At 47.2% G+C, this 22,926-nt stretch overlaps 2 protein-coding genes and 1 pseudogene across 5 annotated transcripts; 2 read left to right on the top strand and 1 right to left on the bottom strand.

The window, feature by feature from the left end:
* The first annotated feature begins 1,351 nt into the window (after positions 1 to 1,351).
* LOC136475962 (lipoxygenase 2.3, chloroplastic-like) lies at positions 1,352 to 5,334 on the top strand. Its single transcript, XM_066473617.1, is given in 6 exon segments — positions 1,352 to 2,108; positions 2,591 to 2,856; positions 2,964 to 3,143; positions 3,145 to 3,526; positions 3,656 to 4,353; positions 4,355 to 5,334. Coding segments are annotated over 6 exon segments (2,724 nt in total). The 5' UTR covers positions 1,352 to 1,732; the 3' UTR covers positions 5,177 to 5,334.
* A 535-nt stretch (positions 5,335 to 5,869) lies between these two features.
* On the bottom strand, positions 5,870 to 13,405 carry LOC136475963 (protein STRUBBELIG-RECEPTOR FAMILY 8-like). 4 transcript variants are annotated; one of them, XR_010763341.1, is made up of 18 exons: positions 13,012 to 13,405; positions 12,346 to 12,493; positions 12,171 to 12,242; positions 12,000 to 12,065; positions 11,832 to 11,903; positions 11,674 to 11,745; positions 11,004 to 11,075; positions 10,847 to 10,912; positions 10,685 to 10,750; positions 10,196 to 10,572; positions 9,661 to 9,914; positions 8,499 to 8,770; positions 8,152 to 8,293; positions 7,200 to 7,342; positions 6,969 to 7,125; positions 6,555 to 6,720; positions 6,162 to 6,465; positions 5,870 to 5,996 (listed from the first exon to the last, which is right to left on the bottom strand). XR_010763341.1 is itself a non-coding variant. In XM_066473618.1 (17 exons), the coding sequence occupies exons 1-17, from the start codon at positions 13,094 to 13,096 to the stop codon at positions 6,428 to 6,430; spliced, it is 2,268 nt and encodes a 755-aa protein (XP_066329715.1). In that variant the 5' UTR covers positions 13,097 to 13,405; the 3' UTR covers positions 5,870 to 6,427. The 4 variants fall into 4 exon arrangements, 2 of the variants coding, with proteins under 2 accessions (XP_066329715.1, XP_066329716.1); XR_010763342.1 differs by having other exon boundaries at positions 5,870 to 5,988; XM_066473618.1 differs by having other exon boundaries at positions 5,870 to 6,465.
* Positions 13,406 to 13,597: 192 nt separating this feature from the next.
* Positions 13,598 to 16,089, top strand: LOC136468693 (heat shock protein 90-5, chloroplastic-like; annotated as a pseudogene).
* The last annotated feature ends 6,837 nt before the right edge of the window (positions 16,090 to 22,926 follow it).

Raw genomic sequence — 22,926 nt, 5'->3', positions numbered from 1 at the left:
TTTTCTCGAATACGTAAAAGGTTTATGCATCTTTGTACCTTTAGATGGTATACCTTAATGATGCAGCATCAACTCTTTTAGCCAGAACGAAATAGTTGCAATAATAATAGCACAATCAATAAAATAATTTGGTTTGTTTTTGCCTCATTTAATTTCATCTTTATGTACCACGAAAGCAACTCATCATCAAAACACACAGTCCAGACACACACATATACATAGACACACATATACATGGCCAAACAGGGCGTACGGACATGGCACTAGCACTAGCGCGATTGGACACAACACGGCTAGGCACGACATTATATGGCACGGTGGCTTAGCCATGCCTGATAGGACTGTCGTGCCGAAGTTAAGGCCTACGCGGACTTAGCCGTGCCTTGCCTTGCCTATGGGCATGACGGCCCGCTAGACCTGTGTTGGTCCGAGGTCGCTGCAGCCACTGTGACACGCACCGTCGCCGCATGAGCAATTGTGCGCCACACTGGCATCCCGCGCCATCGCCGCCATAGTTGGGACACACCGTCGAGCGCCGCGCCGTCGTGCGCTGCGCCGCCACCACCATAGGCCCTCGGCTGCGCACCGCCGCCGTGAGGACCCGTCCATGGTCTAGCGCCCTCGGCTGCGAGTGCGGTGCCTGCCGGTACGCATGAGGAAAAGAGAGGAGAGACAATAGGAGGTTAGGGTTTGGGAGAGATGGAGAGGTGCTTATATACTTGTGCTTTGAATCCAACGGCTCTGATTCATCATGTATGCATCCAACAGCTAAAATACATCGGGCCAGATAGTGCCAGTCAAAAACTGTGCCGTGCCCCTGCCAGACCTATAGGCCGGAGTCGGAGCCTAGGCACGACACTGTGACTGTACCCATGCCGGCACTGGCACTACGAAGCTTCGCCCTTGTTTAGTTACACCCCAACTTCCAAAAAGTTGCTACAGTATCTGTCACATCGAATGTTTGCGGCCCATGCATGGAGCATTAAATGTAGACGAAAAGAAAAACTAATTGCACAGTTTGGTGAGAAATTGCGAGACGAACGTTTTGAGCCTAATTAGTCCATGTTTGAACACTATTTACCAAATAAAAATGAACGTGCTACAATAGCCCTAAAATCTAAATTCGTGGAACTAAACAAGGGCTTCATGTTGTGCCGGCTGTGCTTTTTTTGGAGCGTGCTCGTGCCAGCCCATTGGGCCTGGCCCATTTGTCCCTCTATGCGCGCGCACACACGGAGGGAGAGAGAGGGAGAGGGAGGGCAGCGCTGCATGGTCATTCTGGTGACCACTGACCACGCAAAAAACGAGCAGACACAGACACAGCATCATTTTATCCCCTCTTTCAATCTCCAAGCTACCAGGTAGCAGCCATTCCCGGGCAAGATGGTTTCAGAAGCGAGCGAGCTTGGCATTGGCACACACTAAACTACTCGCTGATATTTCGATTTCCCACGTGCGACACGGCATCTCTACCCATCATCGAACTCCCTCATCTCTCCATCAAGCTCGCTATATATATGCTCACAACGCCGCGGCACACCAGCCATAAGCACAGAGCACTTGAACTCCAAGCAGCAGCAGTAGCATCACATCTCGACTACTAGCTAGTTTCAGTCACAGGCCGGCCGCTCAGAGCTAGCAGCAGCTGCTGGGTGCTGGGTGCTGGCTGCTGCTTAACCACCAGTCCGATCTGATCTACAGGCAGGGGCAGAGCCGCAGCCAGGCGCGCGCCATGATTAACCTGAACCTGAAGCAGCCTCTCATGCTGCCCGCGCACCCGAGCAATGTCGTCGGCTCGCGCCTAGCGTCGTGGCCCTCAGCGGCGGCCGTCGTCAGCAGGCGGAGGGGCGGCGGCGTGTCCTCCTCCTCCTCCCGGTCCCGGTCGTCCCGGCGGCACATGCGGCTGCCGAGGATCAGCTGCAGCGCCACCGAGGAGGTCAGCGGCGCCGTGGCGTCCGTCACCGTGGAGCAGATGCTGACGGTGTCGGCCACGGTGGAGGCGTCGCCGGCCATCGGGCAGATGTACTTCCAGCGCGCCCTCGACGACGTCCGCGACCTCCTCGGCAAGACGCTGCTCATGGAGCTCGTCAGCTCCGAGCTCGACGCAAGTGAGTATAGCAGTGATACCGTCCGTACGTACCTCATGTCGTCGTTGGCTCGACACAGCACGCGCGCCATACACGCGTCATCTATCCCCCCTCCACTTCAACGATGGATGAGCGCCATGCATGCATGCTGCTAGTAGCTGCTCCAACCTAGCTAGCTAGCTCCAACAATGGATGCTAGCTATATCTATATATCCATGGCTATCATATTGCTTAGTGGTTAAACAAAATCTTTACTAAACCTAGTAAAAGTGGATAGATGTGAATGTTAATAATAATATCTAGTTCAAATATATGTGTGTGTGTGTATATATATATAATATATATATATATTAAGATGCTCTCCACAAAGGACAAAGGAGAGACTACCACAGGCGCAAGACGCCATAACGACTAGACGAGAGTTTGTAGATGACTACGTAGGAAAGAAAGAAATGAAGAAAAATATCTGATCGAGTTTGAGCATGTGGTGGTGGTGGGTGCAGAGACGGGTCTGGAGAAGCCGCGGGTGACGGCGTTCGCGCACAAGACGCTGCGGGAGGGCCACTACGAGGCGGAGTTCAAGGTGCCGGCGTCGTTCGGGCCGGTGGGCGCGGTGCTGGTGGAGAACGAGCACCACAAGGAGATCTTCATCAGGGAGATCAAGCTCGTCACCGGCGGCGACAGCAGCACCGCCGTCACCTTCGACTGCAACTCCTGGGTGCACTCCAAGTTCGACAAGCCGGAGAAGCGCATCTTCTTCACCCTCAAGGTCTTCAGTTGTTTTTCCATGCATGCCTGGTGACTGCTGCAAGAACGACGACGTACGTACCATGCATGGCACTGACTCTTGTTTCACGTGGCGTCGCGTGCGTGCAGTCCTACTTGCCGTCCGACACGCCCAAGGGCCTGGAGGACCTGAGGAAGAAGGACCTGCTGGAACTGCGCGGCGACGGGAGCGGCGAGCGCAAGGCGTTCGAGCGCGTCTACGACTACGACGTGTACAACGACCTGGGCGACCCGGACAAGAACCCCGACCACCAGCGGCCCATCCTCGGCTGGCAGCAAGCGGTTCCCGTACCCGCGCCGGTGCCGCACCGGCCGCGCCCGGACCAAGAGGGACCCCCAGACGGAGAAGCGCGACGGGCACCACTACGTGCCCCGCGACGAGCAGTTCTCGGAGGTGAAGCAGCTCACGTTCGGGGCCACCACGCTGCGCTCGGGCCTGCACGCGCTGCTGCCGGCGATCAGGCCGATGCTGGTCAAGAAGGAGCTGCGCTTCCCGCACTTCCCGGCCATCGACGAACTCTACAGCGACGGCATCCCGCTGCCGGCGCAGACCGGATTGGACGCCATCCGCAGCGTCGTCCCGCGCATGGTCAAGCTGGTGGGGGACACCACCGATCACGTACTCCGCTTCGAGGTCCCGGAGATGATAGAGAGTAAGATAGCTTAGCTACTAGCACTAGGCACTCCGCACTGGCACTGCACTGCACCCGTGACCCGTGGTTGGAATTGGAAATGGAAGCAAATCAATACTAAATGGCCGGGTTTGCATTGCTTTGTTGCAGGGGACCGCTTCTCGTGGTTCAAAGACGAGGAGTTCGCGAGGCAGACGATCGCGGGGATGAACCCGCTGTGCATAAAGCTCCTGACGGAGTTCCCCATCAGGAGCAAGCTGGACCCGGAGGTGTACGGCCCGGCGGAGTCCGCCATCACCAAGGAGATCCTGGAGAAGCAGATGAACTGCGCCATGACCGTGGAGCAGGCGCTGGCGGCGAAGCGGCTCTTCATCCTGGACTACCACGACGTGTTCCTGCCCTACGTGCACAGGGTGCGGGAGCTGCCGGACACGACGCTCTACGGCTCCCGCACCGTCTTCTTCCTCACGGACCTGGACACGCTCATGCCTCTGGCCATCGAGCTGACGCGCCCCAAGTCGCCGACGAAGCCGCAGTGGAAGCGGGTGTTCACGCACGGGCCCGACTCCACCGACGCGTGGTTGTGGAAGCTTGCCAAGGCGCACGTGCTCACCAACGACACCGGGTACCACCAGCTGGTCAGCCACTGGCTGCGCACGCACTCCTGCGTGGAGCCCTACATCATCGCCGCCAACCGGCAGCTCAGCCGGCTGCACCCGGTGTACCGCCTCCTGCACCCGCACTTCCGCTACACCATGGAGATCAACGCGCTGGCCAGGGAGGCGCTCATCAACGCCGACGGCATCATCGAGGAGTCCTTCTGGCCGGGGAAGTATGCCATGGAGCTCATGCTCCGTGGCGTACGGCGCCACGTGGCAGTTCGACACGGAGGCGCTGCCCAACGACCTCGTCAAGCGTGGGCTCGCCGTGCGCCGGGACGACGGCGAGCTGGAGCTCACCATCAAGGACTACCCCTACGCCCACGACGGGCTCATGGTCTGGAACTCCATCAGGCAGTGGGCAGCCGACTACGTCAACGTCTACTACAAGTCCGACGAGGCCGTCGCCGCCGACCCGGAGCTGAAGGCGTTCTGGGACGAGGTGCGCAACGTGGGCCACGGCGACAAGAAGGACGAGCCGTGGTGGCCCGTGCTCAACACCCGCGACAGCCTCGCGGAGACGCTCACCACCATCATGTGGGTCACCTCCGCCCACCACTCGGCCGTCAACTTCGGCCAGTACCACTTCGGCGGCTACTTCCCCAACCGCCCGACCACCATCCGGAAGAACATGCCCGTGGAGGAGGGCGAGGACGAGGAGATGAAGAAGTTCCTGACGCAGCCGGAGACGACCCTGCTGGACATGCTACCCACGCAGATGCAGGCCATCAGGGTCATGGCGACGCTGGACATCCTGTCGTCGCACTCGCCCGACGAGGAGTACATGGGGGAGTTCGCGGAGCCGTCGTGGCTGGCGGAGGCCATGGTGAAGGCGGCGTTCGAGAAGTTCAGCGGCAGGATGAGGGAGATCGAGGGATTCATCGACGAGTGCAACAACAACCCGGAGAACAAGAACCGGTTTGGAGCCGGGATCGTGCCGTACGAGCTGCTCAAGCCCTTCTCCAAGCCGGGAGTCACCGGGAGGGGCATCCCCAACAGCATCTCCATCTGATCGACTGATCCGCAACATTAGTTTCTCGGTATCAGGCTCTTTCAGCTCCACCTCCAATATGGGAGGTTGCATTATTGCATGCATGAGGCTGCTTGTCAAATAAAATGTACTCTGTACGATTGTATTGCACCATGGATTGTACATTTGAGTTACTACCATTTACTACCAAGCTACTAACATGACATTACTAACAGAGCATTTTTTTATTTTACCGTCTTTAGAACTTAGAATGCACAAGAAATACCGCCAGATTATAACCGGCCCGGAGGGGAGATCAAAATTTGGCAAATACTCTCTACGTATAATTGACTTAGAAAACAAAAGGTAAAATAACTTTATACATTTTAAAACGACTAGATACCGTACCAATTTCTAGTACCCTGTCTACGTACAGTATAATTTTGAGATACCTTCCCAGTAGGAAAAAGATCACCTCACTGGTAACTCGTGAAATGAGGTACTGTAGTAAAAATGACCCTGCAGGTGTTAGAATAATCCAGACTTTTAACAGAGCAGCAGAACACGTACAAACGACAGGCTGGTCAATTTCTCTCCGTGCATCACGAACACCACAGCCGAGATCGAAATATGCTGGTTTCGTCACGTATCATCCAAAAATATTCACAGGAAAACATGTGAACCCAGTGCCATGGGCATGGGCGCTTCAGGACCAAGCCAGATCGGATCATCGGATGCCGCTGGAAGCCAATGTCCACTGGCTAGCTAACACTTGTTATCTCCACAGTTTCACAGACAGCGAACATATATACAAATACAGCAGACTACAGGAAGTGAGATAGGGGCCACCCGACCTGTCAAACTGGAGAAAAAAAAACTGGATATGGACAAACCACAAAAGAGCACCCAAAATATCATCCCCATGTGGGCTCAGATTACTCTGGTCCCAAAGAGACGGGGTAAAGAACTCGCGTAAGTAGCACTGTACGGGTAGAGATTAAAAAAAACTGTACGGGTAACCACTAACCAAGATTGAACCAGTTTCTCCAGGAGTAAGAGACTGGACGGAGTTTGTTCTACTGCTTTCTCCGTTGACAACAACGTCTGTATCTACCCGTATTCCAGTCCTTGTAGTCAGGGCGTTTAACACAGCAGCTTTGACCATCACCAATTGGCATGGGTAAGAAATGCGGAAAGAGGTGCGACACGGTCGAGAACTCGAGATACTTGGAGTGCCATCGAGTAGATAAGGCAGCATAAGACCCGGAAGAATTGGAGAAGAACAAGCATTCATCACCGGGATATGCAGCTCTCTGTTCCACCCTGACTGACTGATGAAAATAATCAAGGCTATCAAGACTTTGATAACTGTGATGACAAGAGCTTAAGCAGAAATAAGAAGCACTATCCAGTGAAATACCAGTAGAGGACGGCTCAAAATACGGTCGGGTTGTTATGAAAGAGGGGTCCTGAGCATCAACCTCCAAGTGCTGTGTTGTGCTAATCTTTTGAAGACCTGTTGATTCGACAAGCTTTACTAATTTGTCTGCTATGATTGTCATTGGCGGGCGGAGATCTGGTGATTGCTGCATTGTGGAAGAAATACCATGACTCCATGAGTAATTGTAGCTTGTGGTAAAGTCTAATTGATTAATCTTTACGTCATCAGAATTGCCGCAACAATATATTATCAGCCCTAATGCTTGACGATTTATATACACAAAAACTCTAAGCCTTTCAACTAGCACCAGGCACGCTCCTCCACAACTTACACAGTCTGCAGAGCTCAAAAGTTAAATGCGAATATGTACCAGGAAAGAGAATGGAGAACTACCTTGACGCAAAGCAAGATGATAATGCCTAATGAAGATATAGCTTTAGGTGGCATAGAGCCCCTTATTCTTGGAGCAGTTATTCTTTCCAGTGAATCAAGATCATCAAGATGAGGAGCTGCCCAATCTACTAGAAACTGCTCGTTTGGCCTTCTTGAACTGAAGAGGAAAAGACTCTTTAGTTAGAAATCCAGACTGCAACTTAGGTACAGAAGAGAACAGAGAATACGTACCTGTCAAAAGCCTTTTGCCCAGTCAAAAGCACAAGCAAAATAACACCAAAACTGTAAATATCAGCTTTGATGCCATCTGCTCCTGGATCACTGAGCTCAGGGGCAGCATAGCCTTTAGCACTGGTGATAGCTTCTGAATCCTTCTGTTCAGGTGAGGAAGTGTTATTTTAAAGAACATAATCAAATGAGCAACCATTAATGGCCAGCTGATCGAGTTATAGGAATTCAATTTGAAATATTCAGCAAGCAAACATAAAAGCAACATTTGTTTTTTTTAACAAAAAACAATATTTATTATCACACATTTTTTGGGAGAACAGGGTACAAGTAGTTCTAGGGTACACAATACACTAACAGGCTTAATATGTTTGGAGAGAAAACATCAAGCAAGGAAACTAACCAAATTACACCAATATTTCATAAGTACCAACATCCGAGAGTATGTTCAGTAATAAATCTCAGTTTTGAATAAGATGCAGTTTCTGTTTTGAATTCATATTCCAATCAAGAGAGGCCATCGTTTATGCATTAGGATAAAACGGATGATCGGCGTTCAAGGTGCAACTTGATCCTAGAATTAATTGAATACTCCCTCAGTTCCAAATTATAAGTTGGCTTTTTTAGGTACATAGCTTTTGCTATGCACCTAGAATTCTAGATATATAGCAAAATCTATGTACTCCCTCCATTCCATATTATAAGACGTTTTTGCTTTTCTAGATACATAATTTTGCTATGCACTTAGACATACACTATGTCTAGATAAATAGTAAAAGCAATGTATCTAGAAAAGCTAAAATGTCTTATAATTTGGAACGGAGGGAGTACCTAGAAAAGCCAAAACGACTTATAATTTGGAACGGGGGAATTAGATAACTGTATAGTCATACTAAAGATTACATACAAAGTAGTACTACTATCCTTGGTAACCGGGAAACATGAGGACACTGACCATTCTTGTGGTGTTGACAAAATGGCTTAACTTGGTTAACCCACTGTCACAGAGGTAGGGCATGAGCTGAGCATCAAGCAAAATATTTCTAGCTTTAATATTTCCATGGGCAACTGGAGGGGAACACGTCAAGTGCATGTATCTGCACAGATAAAGATACATATAAAAATTGGGAAAGCTAATGCCCATATAAAATTTAAAAAATTAAAAGAGGGTTCCACTCTAACTAATACTTTTGGTGTTTTGCACTAAGAAAAAGCCCCTATTAGTGCAAATATATGTAATTGATAACCACGCTGTACAAAAAAAAGAAGGTGAAAGTAATTTGCTCAGAGTGTAAATCTTACTCCAGAGCATAGGCAACTCCAAGAGCAATCTTCATCCGAGCTTTCCATGACAAAGCCCTGGATCTTGTGGCTGCTGAAAACAGAATATCAGCAAGAGAGCCATTTTCGGCGTACTCATATAGAAGCGCACAATGTCCAAATTCCACACAATATCCCACAAGCGCACTGATATTGGGGTGCTTTAATCTGGAGATATTCCAAAGCATGTCCATTAATTCATCCTGTTCTGATAATGACAGATCTACCATGTCAATCCTCTTGATAGCCAGGAGCTGTGAACATATTGAGAAAATTTTAGTAAAATTATAGAGAAAATCATGACCGCTAGGAAATTTGGTAAACCCGTACTTCAATATTTAGAAAAATCACAAAAAATTATGTTACTGAAGAACAAATTTGCATTAAGACAATGAGAACTTATTTCAGGAGCAACATATTACACTACAAATTCCATCCTCCTTGCACCTTAAAGGTACATCTTATCAAGACTCAAAGACATCAATAAAAAGAAAAGCATGTGCTTCCTCCCCTCACAGTAACCCCTCTCATCACAACCTAACCCGTACTTCAATATTTAGAAAAATCACAAAATTTTTATGTTACTGAAGAGCAAATTTGCATCAAGACAATGAGAACTTACTTCAGGAGCGATATATTACACTACAAATTTCATCCTCCTTGCACCTTAAAGGTATATCTTATCAAGACTCAAAGACATCAATAAAAAGAAAAGCATGTGCTTCCTCCCCTCACAGTAACCCCTCTCATCACAACCTTTCTCTGGTCAGAGAAGGCCCCCAAACTGCTTAAACCTGATGTCCACTATCCAACACAGCAGGATAGGTAAACGGCGGCTTGTTACTCATGCAAGCAGTAAATAGGAATTCCCAGAACAAGAAAGCAGAAAGAGCCTGCAGCACGGAACACTGACAAGCAAGCTTTCATGCCGAGACAGGGAAAAAAAATCAATTTGTGGATATGTGGATGAGATAGCAGTAGAGCACACTTCAGCTATTAGGGGTCTGAAATGCATGTTGTATTAAATCATGTCATAAAATCTTCCTCAAGATTAAGTGATAATTAATAATACTATTTTCCAACAAGGATACTACATAAGAGAGAAGACAACAATATTTGTATATTTATTATCAAACTACCATACCTGGCCATCAGAAAAATCACCTCTATAAACTCGACCAGTGAGACCTTCACCAATAAAACATTCTTCATTGAAGTCCCTGGTAGCCGCTAGAATGTCCGCAGCTGGAAACTGCTTTGCAGTTAGAAGGTTTTTAGATGTCTTGAACCAACTTTTTATTTTGGGAACTCTTTCAGATGTAATGCCATTACTAGATGAAGTATCACTGCCAATCAATAGAGAACTCCAAGAGTACAGGACCTCATTTGCTTTAGGGACTGTAAAATGGAAAACATGAGTTTTAGTGATGTGAAATAATCTTAGTCTATCCTGTAAATAAAGAACGCAGCATCAAAGAATGAAAAGCAAACATATGTACATGGATGCATTTAACAAATGTGCCTTGAAAATAACGAACAGTTCAGGTTTTATGATGAGTCCTAGATTTAGAGTTCGGATCCTAGATTTGTAATGAAAATAAAATAGAATTCTAGCTATCGGTATCAGTTACAAATGGATGAATATTTTATGATTGAACAATTTAAATTCCCATGTGTACCTGTTTCCATATTGGCTGGTAAAGTCTTGGCATGGTTAGAGGTGCTCTTAGGGTTGCATGAACAGCTTCTCCGACTTTTCAGAACCAATCCAACAATGAGGAGTACAAATACTGTACATGTGGCACTAGCTATTGCAGCAGATGTCACTCGAGAGTGTGACTTCCTATGGTAGCTATTATTTTCCAGAGAAGAATAACCAAAAGAAGGCTTTAGAGATTTTGGCCTTTGCTTTGGTTTCTGTTTAGCTGCTGGTGGAGGTGGAGGTGGAGATTGAGTTGGAGGTGGAGACAAAGATTGAGGTGGATCTGGAGGGGTCCTCCTAGTAAATGAGGACGATGCATGTTTGAAACCAGGTTGAAATTGGTTTCCATCAATCCTGGAATGTTGACCACAAAGTTAATAATTTATTTAGCTAGATATGAAGCCAAGACACGTAGAGATAGGCAGAGAGGAGGGGGAGGAGGGCAAAGTATAGCAGAATTCAATACCTCAGCTCAGGAATGGACTGAAATGGTCCAGGAACATAGCCACTGAAGTGATTATTTTCAATATTGCTGTGCCAAAAAATTTATGATCGTCAGGATCAAGAGTTAAGCTGCATAAAATGCAGGAAAATATATTTAAGCAACAAATCCAGTCAGAATTCTTACAGGGATGACAATGGAAGGCCTGCTAACAAAATCACAGATCCTGTGAACTCGTTATGATGTAGATAACTGTAAATGCAAAAACGAGAAAACCTATATTCAAACAGGTGCTGTGTCCATGTGCATGAAATAGCTGGCTCCAAAGGCAGATCGGTCTTACAGATAGCGAAGGTTCGTCAATGAGCTAAACGATCTTGGTAGGTCACCACTGAAAGCATTGAATGACACATCCCTGAAAACCAGGGTGGGGGATAAACTTCACATGAGTCGATAAAGATCAAATAAATTGGGACATTTTTGTTTGCAAGGATGGTCAGGATATGAGAATGCCATGAAGGGTGGAAACAAAACTGCTCTAGCATCAAAATGTGCACTTTTTCAACAACTAAAAATGAACAGGTGGAAACCTGTTTGAAGGAAGCACAGAACAGATCTTAACCAAAAGAAAAAGAAAAAGGAAATGAAGTGCAGACATTTAGGACAGCTTGCTGTGCACACACAACATATTCTACATGATAGGAACAAAACACATCAAACCATCCATTGTGAATGATAAAACATCATACAGCCATCGGTCAGATGCAAGAAAACATGTATGGGCACAACTGAGTAACCGCAAGGACCATATCCACAAATGTATTAGATGAATAAAAGCTAGCAAACGAATGTGTAGACACTAATGTACTGCTGAAGTTTCTACTGTAGATGCATACATTAAAGGAAGAATTCCCATGTCTTATTGCCAATGTTATATTAATGAACATCAAAGGGAGATAAAAAATCGCTTCCAACTGGACAGATGACTGAGTAATTAAGATGAGGGAACCTACATCGTTTCTAAGCTATCCATGTTAACAAAAACATCACCAATTACTCCAGAGAGTTTATTGTAGCTAAAGTTCCTGCCACAAAAAGTTACACATCGGTCAGTTAATTGTACAACCAGATTACAGAATGTGAAACACTCCATTCAAAAAAATACACTCACAGATATTTCAGGGAGTGCAACCATGGTAATGATGATGGTATATTCCCTTCAAACTTGTTGGCTGCCAGATTTCTGCAAGAGAACAACCATAGGCACATAATTTGTATTTAATATTTTAAGTATTGAGTCAGTTAAAGGTGATATCCAAAGAAGGGAAAAGGGGCATACAAGTATTCCACATTTGGGGGCAAAGTGGGAGGGATTTCACCAGCAATGTTATTGAAGCTCATGTCCCTATCATCAACATGAGAAGAAAAGCACCACAAACTAAATTGAATCAAGAATTGCGAAGTCAAAACCAGCTAGCATTGTACAGAAACTTGGGAATTAGAAGCTCACAGCTTTTTCAACGACTGAAACTTTAGCATATCTGGGCCAAGCCATCCTCCAACTCCGAGCCCGCTAATATTTCTGCATGTGAGTAGCAGAGCAAATAACAAAGCCAGTTGATTAGCTTTCTATTAATTTGTAAGAAAAAATAATAAAAAAGTTAATGAGCTAATTTAAGAATTACATTGCGACAATGGACGATCCCTTGCAAACGACGCCTCGCCAGTGTTTACTCCCTCTACCCTCACCGCATGGATCACCGCCCTGGAATGTCCAACCAGAGAGCTGCCACGGCGACTCCAATGTGCGATATAACCCCCAAAGTCCTAATGCTGCGAAGCAGCAAAAAAAATGTGACAAAATAAGCACAATACAACAAACCTGTTGGAACCTACTGCTTACAAAGTCACAACTTCAGAGCACCAAAAACACAGAGACACAACAGAATTGCATCCCAGTATCCCACCAAGGTATTTGAGCAAAGGAAAACAAGCATGGTCGGAGTATTGTGTACCCAGGGTTAAATGCAACGACCACTATCAATCCCATGTGTGAGCATGCACAGATGAGAGATGAGATGACTATCCCGGTCTCGCGATCGTAGCCAACCATCACAGAGCAAAATTCAATAGCAAGCATGCATAGACGCACGCACAGCTGCGCCCAAAATGAACCACCTCAAACTACAAGCAAGTGCCAGACAACGTGCAAGCGACTACATTCACACGCGCGCTGGGAACCGAATTGACAAACACTGACTCGGAGACGCCACAAGCGCGACGAGTAGAGCATGCCACGGGATAAGTGCTGGATGGCCGTAACCTACGGAACGAGGGGCCAGGATACTCACCATCAGGGGGGTCGGTGAAGGACGCGGCGGAGGCGAACAAGGCGCAGAGCATCGCCACGCCGAGGAGGTGGCGCGCCGCCCCCATTCCAACCCCTCGCGGCGCACCCAGTGAATCCGCCGCGCCGGTCCCCGCGAAATCCTGGGTCGGCTCGGGCAATCCGGAGCGCGGACCGGAACAGGGCGGGCCCGAACGTTCTGGAAGCTTCCGGGAACCGCGCGCTTGCGACACCGTTTGAATTCCTCCCCCCAATTCCGCGCCGACCGCGAGATCGCGCTCGGATCACGTACCAGATCGCGGATTGGAGGAGCAAGGCAGCCGTAGCGGGGCGAATCGCCCGGTGTGGCCTGCGGAATGATGCGGGTGCTTCCGAGATGGTGAGGGTTTTGGGGGTTTTGGTTTGGTAAAATGGTGTTCTTACCCCTGTCCAGTAAGCTAATTGTGATTTTGCCCTTCCTTTTTCAACTTTGTGTTTTTACCCCTGTTATTTTGAACTGAAAGGTCCGTTTGCCCCTGCTTCTGACGTCCGTCAAATGGACATGGATTAAACAAATTAAAAAAATTCTAAATCTGAAAAACAAAGGCCAAATGACCATTGTGCCCCTCATCCTTATCTCCTCGTCCCAAACAAAGCCACGACTCCAGGTTCGAGCACAGGGAGGGGCTGCTTCCAGGACGCGGGGCTGCCTCCCGGTCGCGGCTCCAAGGTGCGGGCGCGGGGAGGCCGCAGCGCCCGCCCACGGGTCGGCGTGCGCGCGCCGGGCGGCGGCGGCGGCGGCGGCGCCCTGCCGTGGCTCACCGGCGGCGTCCGCCTGCAGGTCCTGGCGGCGCCCGGCCGCGGGTCGTCTTCTTCCTCTGGGCGCCCGGCTTCGTGGCTGCAGGGGCGGGCAAGCGGCTCCGGTGCCTTGCCGCGGCTCCCAGCGGCGCCTGGCCGCGGCTCCCGGTGGCGCCTAGCAGCGTGTCTCCGCGACGCCTCCTCCCCTCCTTCCTCCGCTCCTCCTCCCCACGCAGGCTCCCGTCCCGGTGGCCGCACTGCTGCCGAGCTCGTCGTCCCGGAGTCTTCCACAGGCCGCGCTCGTGCCGCAGGGCAGGGGCGCCGCCACGAGGTGCGCGGTAGGGGTAAGATGGGAGGCCGCGAGGCGGAGGATGGTCGGGGTGAGGTGCGACGCCGCCGTCGTCGAGAAGCCTGCCGACGAGGAGGAGACGGCCGGCGAGAAGTTCGAGTACCAGGCTGAGGTGAGCTATCGAATTCGGGAATTTGGGATTGGGGTACATGAATTGTCACTTGTGTGCTGCATTCACTCATTCAGTATGCTGTTGCACTTTGCTGTTGGGCTGTGGCCAAATTCGTGTTTCGCGATTAACAAAATTCTGCTTGTCTTCATGGAATCTGCAATTGAACGCTTCTGTGTTTATGTAGCGTTTCTCTATGCCCTGCAGGTTAGCCGCTTGCTGGACTTAATTGTACACAGTTTGTACAGCCACAAGGAAGTATTTCTCCGTGAACTTGTAAGGTCAGTCATCTTCTCGGCGTGCACAATTGAATTGACTTGTTCTTATGACCAAGGATGAATTGCTGCTATTCACAAACTACATTTCTACACCTCCTGAACAACTGAACTCTGACACAATTTATGTTGCCATCCAGTAACGCGAGTGATGCACTGGATAAGCTGAGATTCCTCAGTGTAATGGATCCTTCTGTGTTGGTTGATGGTGGTGACTTGGTGATAAGGATTAAACCTGACTCAGAGGCTGGGACAGTCACTATCACGTAAGTTGTTCATTAAACCATTGTCAGTCACCATTTTAATTTATCAGATGTGATTAAAATCATTATTCAGACTCATTTTGTGAATGCTACAGAGATACTGGCATTGGAATGACTAAAGATGAACTCTACACTCTAGCAGTATGTGTGGGAAGCAGAGGCTGACAGCAGCTGTTACGTAATCAAGGAAGAAACTGATCCTGAGAAAACGCTGACACGTGGAACACATATTACTCTTTATTTGAGAGTAAGAAACTTTAAAACTCTTTCTATATGATCTCTACACTCTAGCAGAATTCTTATTGCCTTCTTGTTTCAGGATGATGACAAATACGAGTTTGCTGACCCTGCGAGGATTCAAGGCTTAGTTAAGAACTATTCGCAGTTTGTCTCATTCCCCATATATACATGGCAGAAGAAATCAAGAACAGTTGAGGTAGGATCGTGATATGGTTTATTGTAATTCTGCTTCCTTCTGCTACAATTATTGTATTTACATCTATACCTATATTCCTTATCTGAACAGGTTGAAGAGGAGGAAGAATCAAAAGAAGGTGAAGAGGCTACTGAGGTTAGTTCTGTGTGAGTTATTTGAGTTCGAGTTCGGTCTCTCTGTTACTGCTATATCACCCTGCATGTATCCTCTTCTGTTATAGGGTGAAAAGCAGAAAAAGAAGAAAACTATAACCGAGAAATACTGGGACTGGGAATTGGCTAATGAAACGAAGCCCATATGGGTAAGCTGACCCCAATTTATGTGCTACCATGATCTAAATATTCCTAGCTAAGTCATGTCAAGTATGTCAGATAAGTACATTTACAGACTTAGGTTTCCATTTGCTGTTGGAGATATTGAAGTTGGTTATTTTGTTCCATGCAGATGAGGAATCCAAAGGAAGTTGCGAAATTGCGAAAACTGAGTACAATGAATTCTACAAGAAGACATTTAATGAGTTTCTGGATCCGCTGCAGTGGGTTCCTGGGGCGAACATTGTCACCTGAAATGCGGTTGCGGCAGGAAATTTGAAGGCGGGGAACGACGGCGAGGTGATGAGGTTGGTGTCGTAGATGAGGAGTTGCCATGGTCCGGGGCTAGATTCTATGACTGTTGTGATTGGCCTCAGGGCATGTGCTATGAGTGGGTATCTGAGGATTGGCAAGGAGTTGCATGCTGTCTCTCTTCGTTTATGCTTTGATAGGCTTGAGTGCGTGGAGAGTTCATTGATCACAATGTACTCCAGATGCCAGATGATGAGCTCTGCATAAATAGTTTTGAATATTTATCAATATTAAATCTGAGTTCAAATAATTACAAGCTGTGTCAAATATGTTTGACCAAATTTAATCAATTGTCAGCATACAATAAAAAGTCTAATTCCAAATCAGGGTAAAATCACAATTAGGCATAACAAACAGGGGCAAAATCGCATGGGCATTCATGTCCTTTTATACAAAGTTTAACACCGTTAGGGGTGGATGACGGAGCAGGGGCAAACTGATGCTTCGTGGATGACACAGTAGGGGTAAATTCACAAAGTTAAAAAATAGGGGTAAAATCACAATTTCGATATAAAACAAGGGTACAAACGCAAGAGCCCCTTTTGGTTTTGGTGCGGATGGAGGCTTTCGGTTTTTGGGAGGGAAAATGAGGGGAGGAAAGAATGCGGAGGAGGGACGGTTGTCACATGTACGGCGCGTGAGGGCAGCCCCAACGCACAACGGTGCCATACTGCCATGTCATCGAGCATGTACCATGTCACACATGTTTGACTGTCTCCAATAACGCGACCCATTCAAAAAAAAGCGTCGTGCATAGTATTTTAGCGGCAAAAAACAGGCTCCAACTGAGTAGACAAACACAGCACCCATTTTGGGTCGGAGGTGACGCGGAAGGCAAAAAAAACCGTCGTCCCTCCGCCTCTTTGCGTCTCCGCCAGGCCCACCACCACGAGGGAAGGGAACGACCGGAGCCGGCTTAATACGGCGGCCGCACGGCAGCTCCGCCTCTCCGCAGCCAGCATCGAGGGGGGCTCCGCATCGCCGCCCCAGATCCACATCGCGCCCCCACCGTCGCCCCGGATCTGGGGAGGGCCACCATGGCCGGGTGCCTTGCCCGCTCGCAGGCGCGAGTTGAGGGAGGCGCGCTGCAGCACCGTCGCCATGTCCGAGGCCGCAGGTGGGGCAGGAGGATGCGCGCCTCCGGTGGGGAGAGGAGCCGTCGGCCTTGGTTGCCTTGCCGGATCTGGACCTGCTCCCCCGCCGCCGGTGATGAGCAGCGTCGTGTGGGGGCAGAGGTGCTCGCTGGCGCTCGCCCAGCGCTCGTCGGCGCTCGCAGGGAGGGAACGCCGGAGGGAGGGAGGCGCTCCCGCGCGCTCGACCGAGGCGGCAGCAGCGGAGCTCCCACACGCCCGCCCAAGGGAAAGAGGAACTCTGGCCGGGGCTGGGACGGGTCCGTGGTGGGAGCGGGCTGTGGCCGGGGTTGCGAGAGGGCGAGGCGGCGCCGCACCGTGTGGCGCGTAGGACCGGCTGGTGTGGCCGCGAGTCCGCTGCGCGGAGGACAGGCCGGGGCGACGGAGAGGCCTGGAGGCGTCGTTGCCGGAGATCGAGCGGGTCGGCCGCGGCACAGGGGGGAGGGGCGCGAAGACCGGGGCGGCCGTGGACGCCGTGGCGGTGTCGGTGGATCCGGCCGTAGGAAGCTTAGCGCTGTTGGAGATTGAAAGTTTTGGGTGTGCGATATTTTTACTTTACGTGACCTAAACCATAGTATGGGTCTCTATTTTAGATTCCTTCTGTTGGATATAATCTTAGGGCAGCAATGCAAGCTAACAGTGTCACGTAAAAGAAAGATCCACATAGACTAAGCATCAAATGCCCCAGCGCAGATATATACATTAATTGGTTGTGCGGTGACCAGCGCAATGTTGCTCTGTCATATGCACTGTAACTTTTTGATGCGCGCGGTAGAGTCCTTTTTCCTGCCACAAGCGCACAACGCGTGTTGGAACGGCGGCTCTAACCTTTTGTTAGACCAAGCAGCCGCATCTTTTGCAAGCGCTTCTGACATGCTGCGAAGCTAACACTCAAGCTGATGTGGACGCTGGATGCAAACGTGGATGCCGGGGTATACATACAGGATGGAGCGTGGGACACGACCTTAGTAGGGTCACAGATCGTCAAAGCCTCAATAGCCTGTCTGATGCACAACATAAGCACACACTGAAACCAGCGCTGTGGCGAGATAGAACTCACTTCGCTAAATCAAAGCAAGGAAAAAGCATCCACATGTCCATCTTTTTGGCTCTTCAAAAGCAGCAAAGTGACAGGGTAAGAATAAACTGAGGCTCGGTAGATGGTAGTCTCCTCACTCACTCTCTTCATCCCTGTGGACTTAAACTTTTTATTATAGGCTAATGATGTTATATGCCCGTGTTGGTAGTGCCCTAAGCGGCAATAGACCGGACGGATTATAATGTTGGGAAGACTCAATTTTGTTTAAATAAACTAGTAACATAATTGTATTCCATAAAATTGTTTTATACAAATGAGAAAAGTAAACAATATGACAACATATGCGAAATTGCGAACGTGCTGGATTCCACCACCAGCCTCACTTGGCCTTACTTTGCTTACACCAGCGAGCCAATGCTTGTTTGTTTTGCCACGTTAACATCCTGTGATTAAAATTTATTGATTTTCATTTGCTTTTTCAGGCAAAATATGTATATAATAATTAGCATTTATATGTAGAAACAAACTAATACAAGCGCATGATGATCAAATTCTGAATACTTGCGTAAAATTCGAAGTAGTAATGGTTAGTTTCAAGTAATTTGCAGAGATTACAGGATATTTTCGGCTTAAGAAAGATATTCAAACATACCTATTTCAAGTTTTCAACACAATCACTAACGAGGACTTATAAGCTCACTATGGATCCAGTATTTTTCCTACTCACATCATCAAAAGCATACGAAGTGTATACTTACTGCAGAATTGGATCTAAAAGAATTTTTTTTCTTGAATACTCAGGAGAGCTGCGTATCATTGTATTAAGAGAGAAAAAAACGGTCCCATACAATTATACCCCTTACTCCGGACCGAGCCGTAGGAGAATCCTGAAACAAAGTTTTTCTAACCAATAAAAACACACACTTTGGGTGAGACCTGACCAACACTCTGACCGCCTACCTACCCTGTCGCTAGAGCTGGACCTAAGGCATCAAGCTTCCGTGCACCCGCAAGACACCACAAGTGGTGTTCATCGCTAAAGGCACGCAGCAGGTCATTTATGTTGGGATTGGCACCCTCAAAGATGCAGAGAAATTCATATCGAAGATGGATAATTTTTAGCACATCTGCGAGCATACTCCTTGATGGCCTTCCCTTCAACAAACCAGCAGTCTTCTCATTATTCGCTAACTACTCTTGTTACTCAAGTCCAACAAATAATGGGTATTCCTCCATGGCATCAATTGTCTTGAATAATTCTTCATTTGGATACTCGCATCACTGAAACACATGATGTATGTCATATCACGCAAAATACATGAGTCACCTCTTTGATCACACATTATCATGCTTAGTCCTCTTTACTTTTTCAGTCTTGCCAGCACACAACAGTAGGATGCTTGCTAGATCAGCTTCCCTCATTATTGTCCTCGTCTTCGTCTGAATCCTACTGCAAATCAAGATCAACACAATGTTTTACATTTTTATTACTAATTAAATCTCCATCCTAAATGGAAGGAAGATCATATGATGCCTAACGAACAGTTAAATTGGTTGCATGCTTATCCTGAAAGACGAATTTCATCTCATCATAGAAATAGATGGGGACGTTATTAATAAATTTTGCCCTTAGAGATATATGTCCTACACATATCCAGTACAAATTTTCATACTTTACTACACTTCACAAGTAGTATAACCAAATCAAATTTATAAGGATAGAAATATTTACATTCTACGTCCTTATAGCCTCTGTTTCATCATAAAGTATTTGTTTCTCCACTTTGTCAAAGTCCGTTCCACTTAGTCCACTTAAATTTGAACATCTTAATCATTTGGTGCAACCTCCATCCTCACCATTGAAGCGAAACGATTAGCCACCTTAACCATGGTACGATTCAATTAGAAAACATTTGGTGGTCAAATTGGTAGACTCTAGATACCAATTATATATCATGGTCTTGGATACCCAATTACCAAATCGACACAAGCAAGAGAGAGTTACTTCAATTCCATGATAGGTTCATGCAATCACATATACAATTTGGTAGCTAGAGGATCGAAGACACAAAAGAGAACTCGGAAGTGGAAAAACAAAGTAGGCTAGAGATGAGCAGTCGAATGCTTGATCCTGTGCATTGATTCGTAGGTGGTTGCTGCAATGGAAAAAGGGTAGATGCTGTGTTAGGTCAATAGGAGTAGATGGGAGGGCGTTTATATCGCTGCTATTGGTCTTAATGGTGTGCTACACAGTGATAGACCTCTATTGTGCTTCTAGCAAAGGGACAACTAAGGATTCTTTTGCAATTTTTGTTCGGACATCAGGTCGGCCCGCACCTGACCCCACTTTGCTTTAGTCCAAAATTGATGGCCCGCACCCAACTGACATGTCGTCTGGGTCAAGTATTTTTAGACAGATCGGATTAGATTCAGCAGGTCAAGTAGCCCATGACTAGGTCTAGATATTTCCTTTCCTCAACCTTTCCCAAAATGTTTATAAAACTTCTTTTTGAAGAGCTTTTCCCAAAAATGGAAAATGCTTCTATCCGTTTTTTTCCTCTAAGTAAAAGTACCCATTTTCCATGCGCACGAAAAGCATAATCCAAAGCCCCTTGTTGGGAGATGTGTTTTCCATGTGCACGAAAAGCATAATCCAAAGGCCCTTGTTCGGAGATGTGTGATAGCAATCGCTAGTGCACCGAATAGCGGGGCCCTATACTAAATGCCACTTCATAAATATTCCTTCCTTCTGACACTTCTTCCCATCACTTCTGAAAGGATATTGATGTTGTCTAAAGGAGGATAAATAGATGATTCTAACATTTTAACAAAAAACAAAACTTCGCAGCGGATCAAATCACCATCTGAAGTTCCGACAGGGGTCAGAACTTTCGATGGTCGTCTAAAGTTCCTATCGAAACTTCTGACCTATATAGAATGATCTGAAATGAAAGTACGCCTAAGAGTTTTAGCTCAAACCAAACTTGAAGATATGCGTTTGGAGATGTCCAATAGCAAGTCCACAGAGCACTTGCACTCGCAAACACACACAACCAAGTAGATCAAGATAAACACAAATATTGCAATTCAAAACACGAAGGAGACAAGGATTTATTCACCAAAGTTCGGGCTCGCACTTGAGCCCTATGTCCCCATTGAGGGAGCCTTGAGTGACCACTCTAAGGTGCACTCTACCCAGGTTTCTTTCGGCCGCTTTCCTCGATCCACTAATCTGATCTCTTCCCTTGTGGAGACGAGATCGCGACTTTCATAAACTACCCACTACACTCCACAACCTTGGGCGCTCGCCGCCGACTCCTAGTCATCTGAGAGCCAAGCTCCAAGAGTGATAAATGCTTAAAAAATGATTGATGAAGCTCAGCAAGTGTTCAAGGATTTGGATTGCTTTATTGTGCTCACAAACTCCCAATTTCTCACCCTCTCAACCTAACTCACAAGATATCACCTGGATTCTCACAAAGAGGGAGTGGGGAGAGGTAGAGAAGCTTTTGGTTCAGACATATGGGCACGGGAGGCAACAACAACCCCTCTAAATGAGGGGGGAGGGGATATAAATACCCCACACTCATGAACTAGTTGTTATGTCTGTCAAACGTCAGAACTTCAGACAAAAACATCAAAACTTCTCAATAGAACAACACTAGCCATTAGAAACTAGATGTTATACTGTTTTCTGCATCAGAACTTCCGACACCACAAAAATCAGCATAGACCACTCTATGAAAAAACGCCATAACTTTTAGCTTCAAACTACAATTTCGATAATCTTGGACTTTCCGGAAAGCTTATTCAAAGGGATATCCAACCCAACCAAGAACAAGCCCCAAGACCAACAAATATAAGTGTTGTTCCATGTGTTCCTCTCATGTTAGCACTCGAGGTTCGGTTAGTTTGAGCATTTGATACTTATTAAACTACTCATGTTGCATCCCTCTCAATAGCACAACATACATATGCTCAAGATAAAGAGAATATGTATATGTCCACCACTTGAATCTTCAATTATTCACATGTCATTTCTTATCATTTCATCTTCACAAGTCGCAACAAGTTTATCTTTATCATTAACAAGTTTATCTTTATCATTTGAGCAATACCACCTTGAGCATGCGACTTAATGACATCAATTCACTTCTTCACATGATTCAATAAAGATTTGATTCTCCTCAAGATATGACTTCCCATAACTTGACTTGTGCCAGACTCAATGCAAGTACTCTCTTTTCTTCACCATAGCCATGGTCCTCCAACGCCCAAGCCATCGCTTTTCCTTCACCCTTGCTTAGTCCTTCGAGGCCATTTTCTTGCTATCTTCACCCTATCAAGTGTAGGGTCGAGATGGCGGACTAGAGGGGGATGAATAGTCCTTTCTAAAATTAGACGCGTCGGCTAACCGAGATAAATATGGAATAAAAAATATCGGTCTAGCCAAGACTACACCCCTCTATCTAAGTTCACAAGCACCTTATAAATATCCTAATTAGGCAACAAAGGTGTCGGCCTAACTAGAGCTCACCTAAACAATTCTAGTTAGCAAGGTCACACAAACCTATGCAACTAGTACTCAAGCAACAGAGGGAGCTCCTACACAACTAGTAAGCAAAAGCACAAATCTCCTAAGCTTACTAGCAATGCTCAATAGCAAGGCTATACAAGCCAAATTAGAGAACGCAAATTACTTAGCTACACAAACCAAGCAATGTGACTAACAAGGTTACTAAAACCAAATTAGCCACGCAAGGGAGCTACTTCTATGCTACACAAGTAAGAAGGTAACTAGCAAGCTATACAAGCTAACTAATTACAAGAGCAACTACACAAGCACAATATATGAAATATAAATACAAGCTTGTGTTGAGCGGAGTGCAAACCACTGAGAAGATGATGAAGACAATGT

Source organism: Miscanthus floridulus, chromosome 8 (assembly GCF_019320115.1).
Source record: "Miscanthus floridulus cultivar M001 chromosome 8, ASM1932011v1, whole genome shotgun sequence".
NCBI lineage: Eukaryota > Viridiplantae > Streptophyta > Magnoliopsida > Poales > Poaceae > Miscanthus > Miscanthus floridulus.
This window is presented reverse-complemented; position numbering and strand designations above follow the sequence as displayed.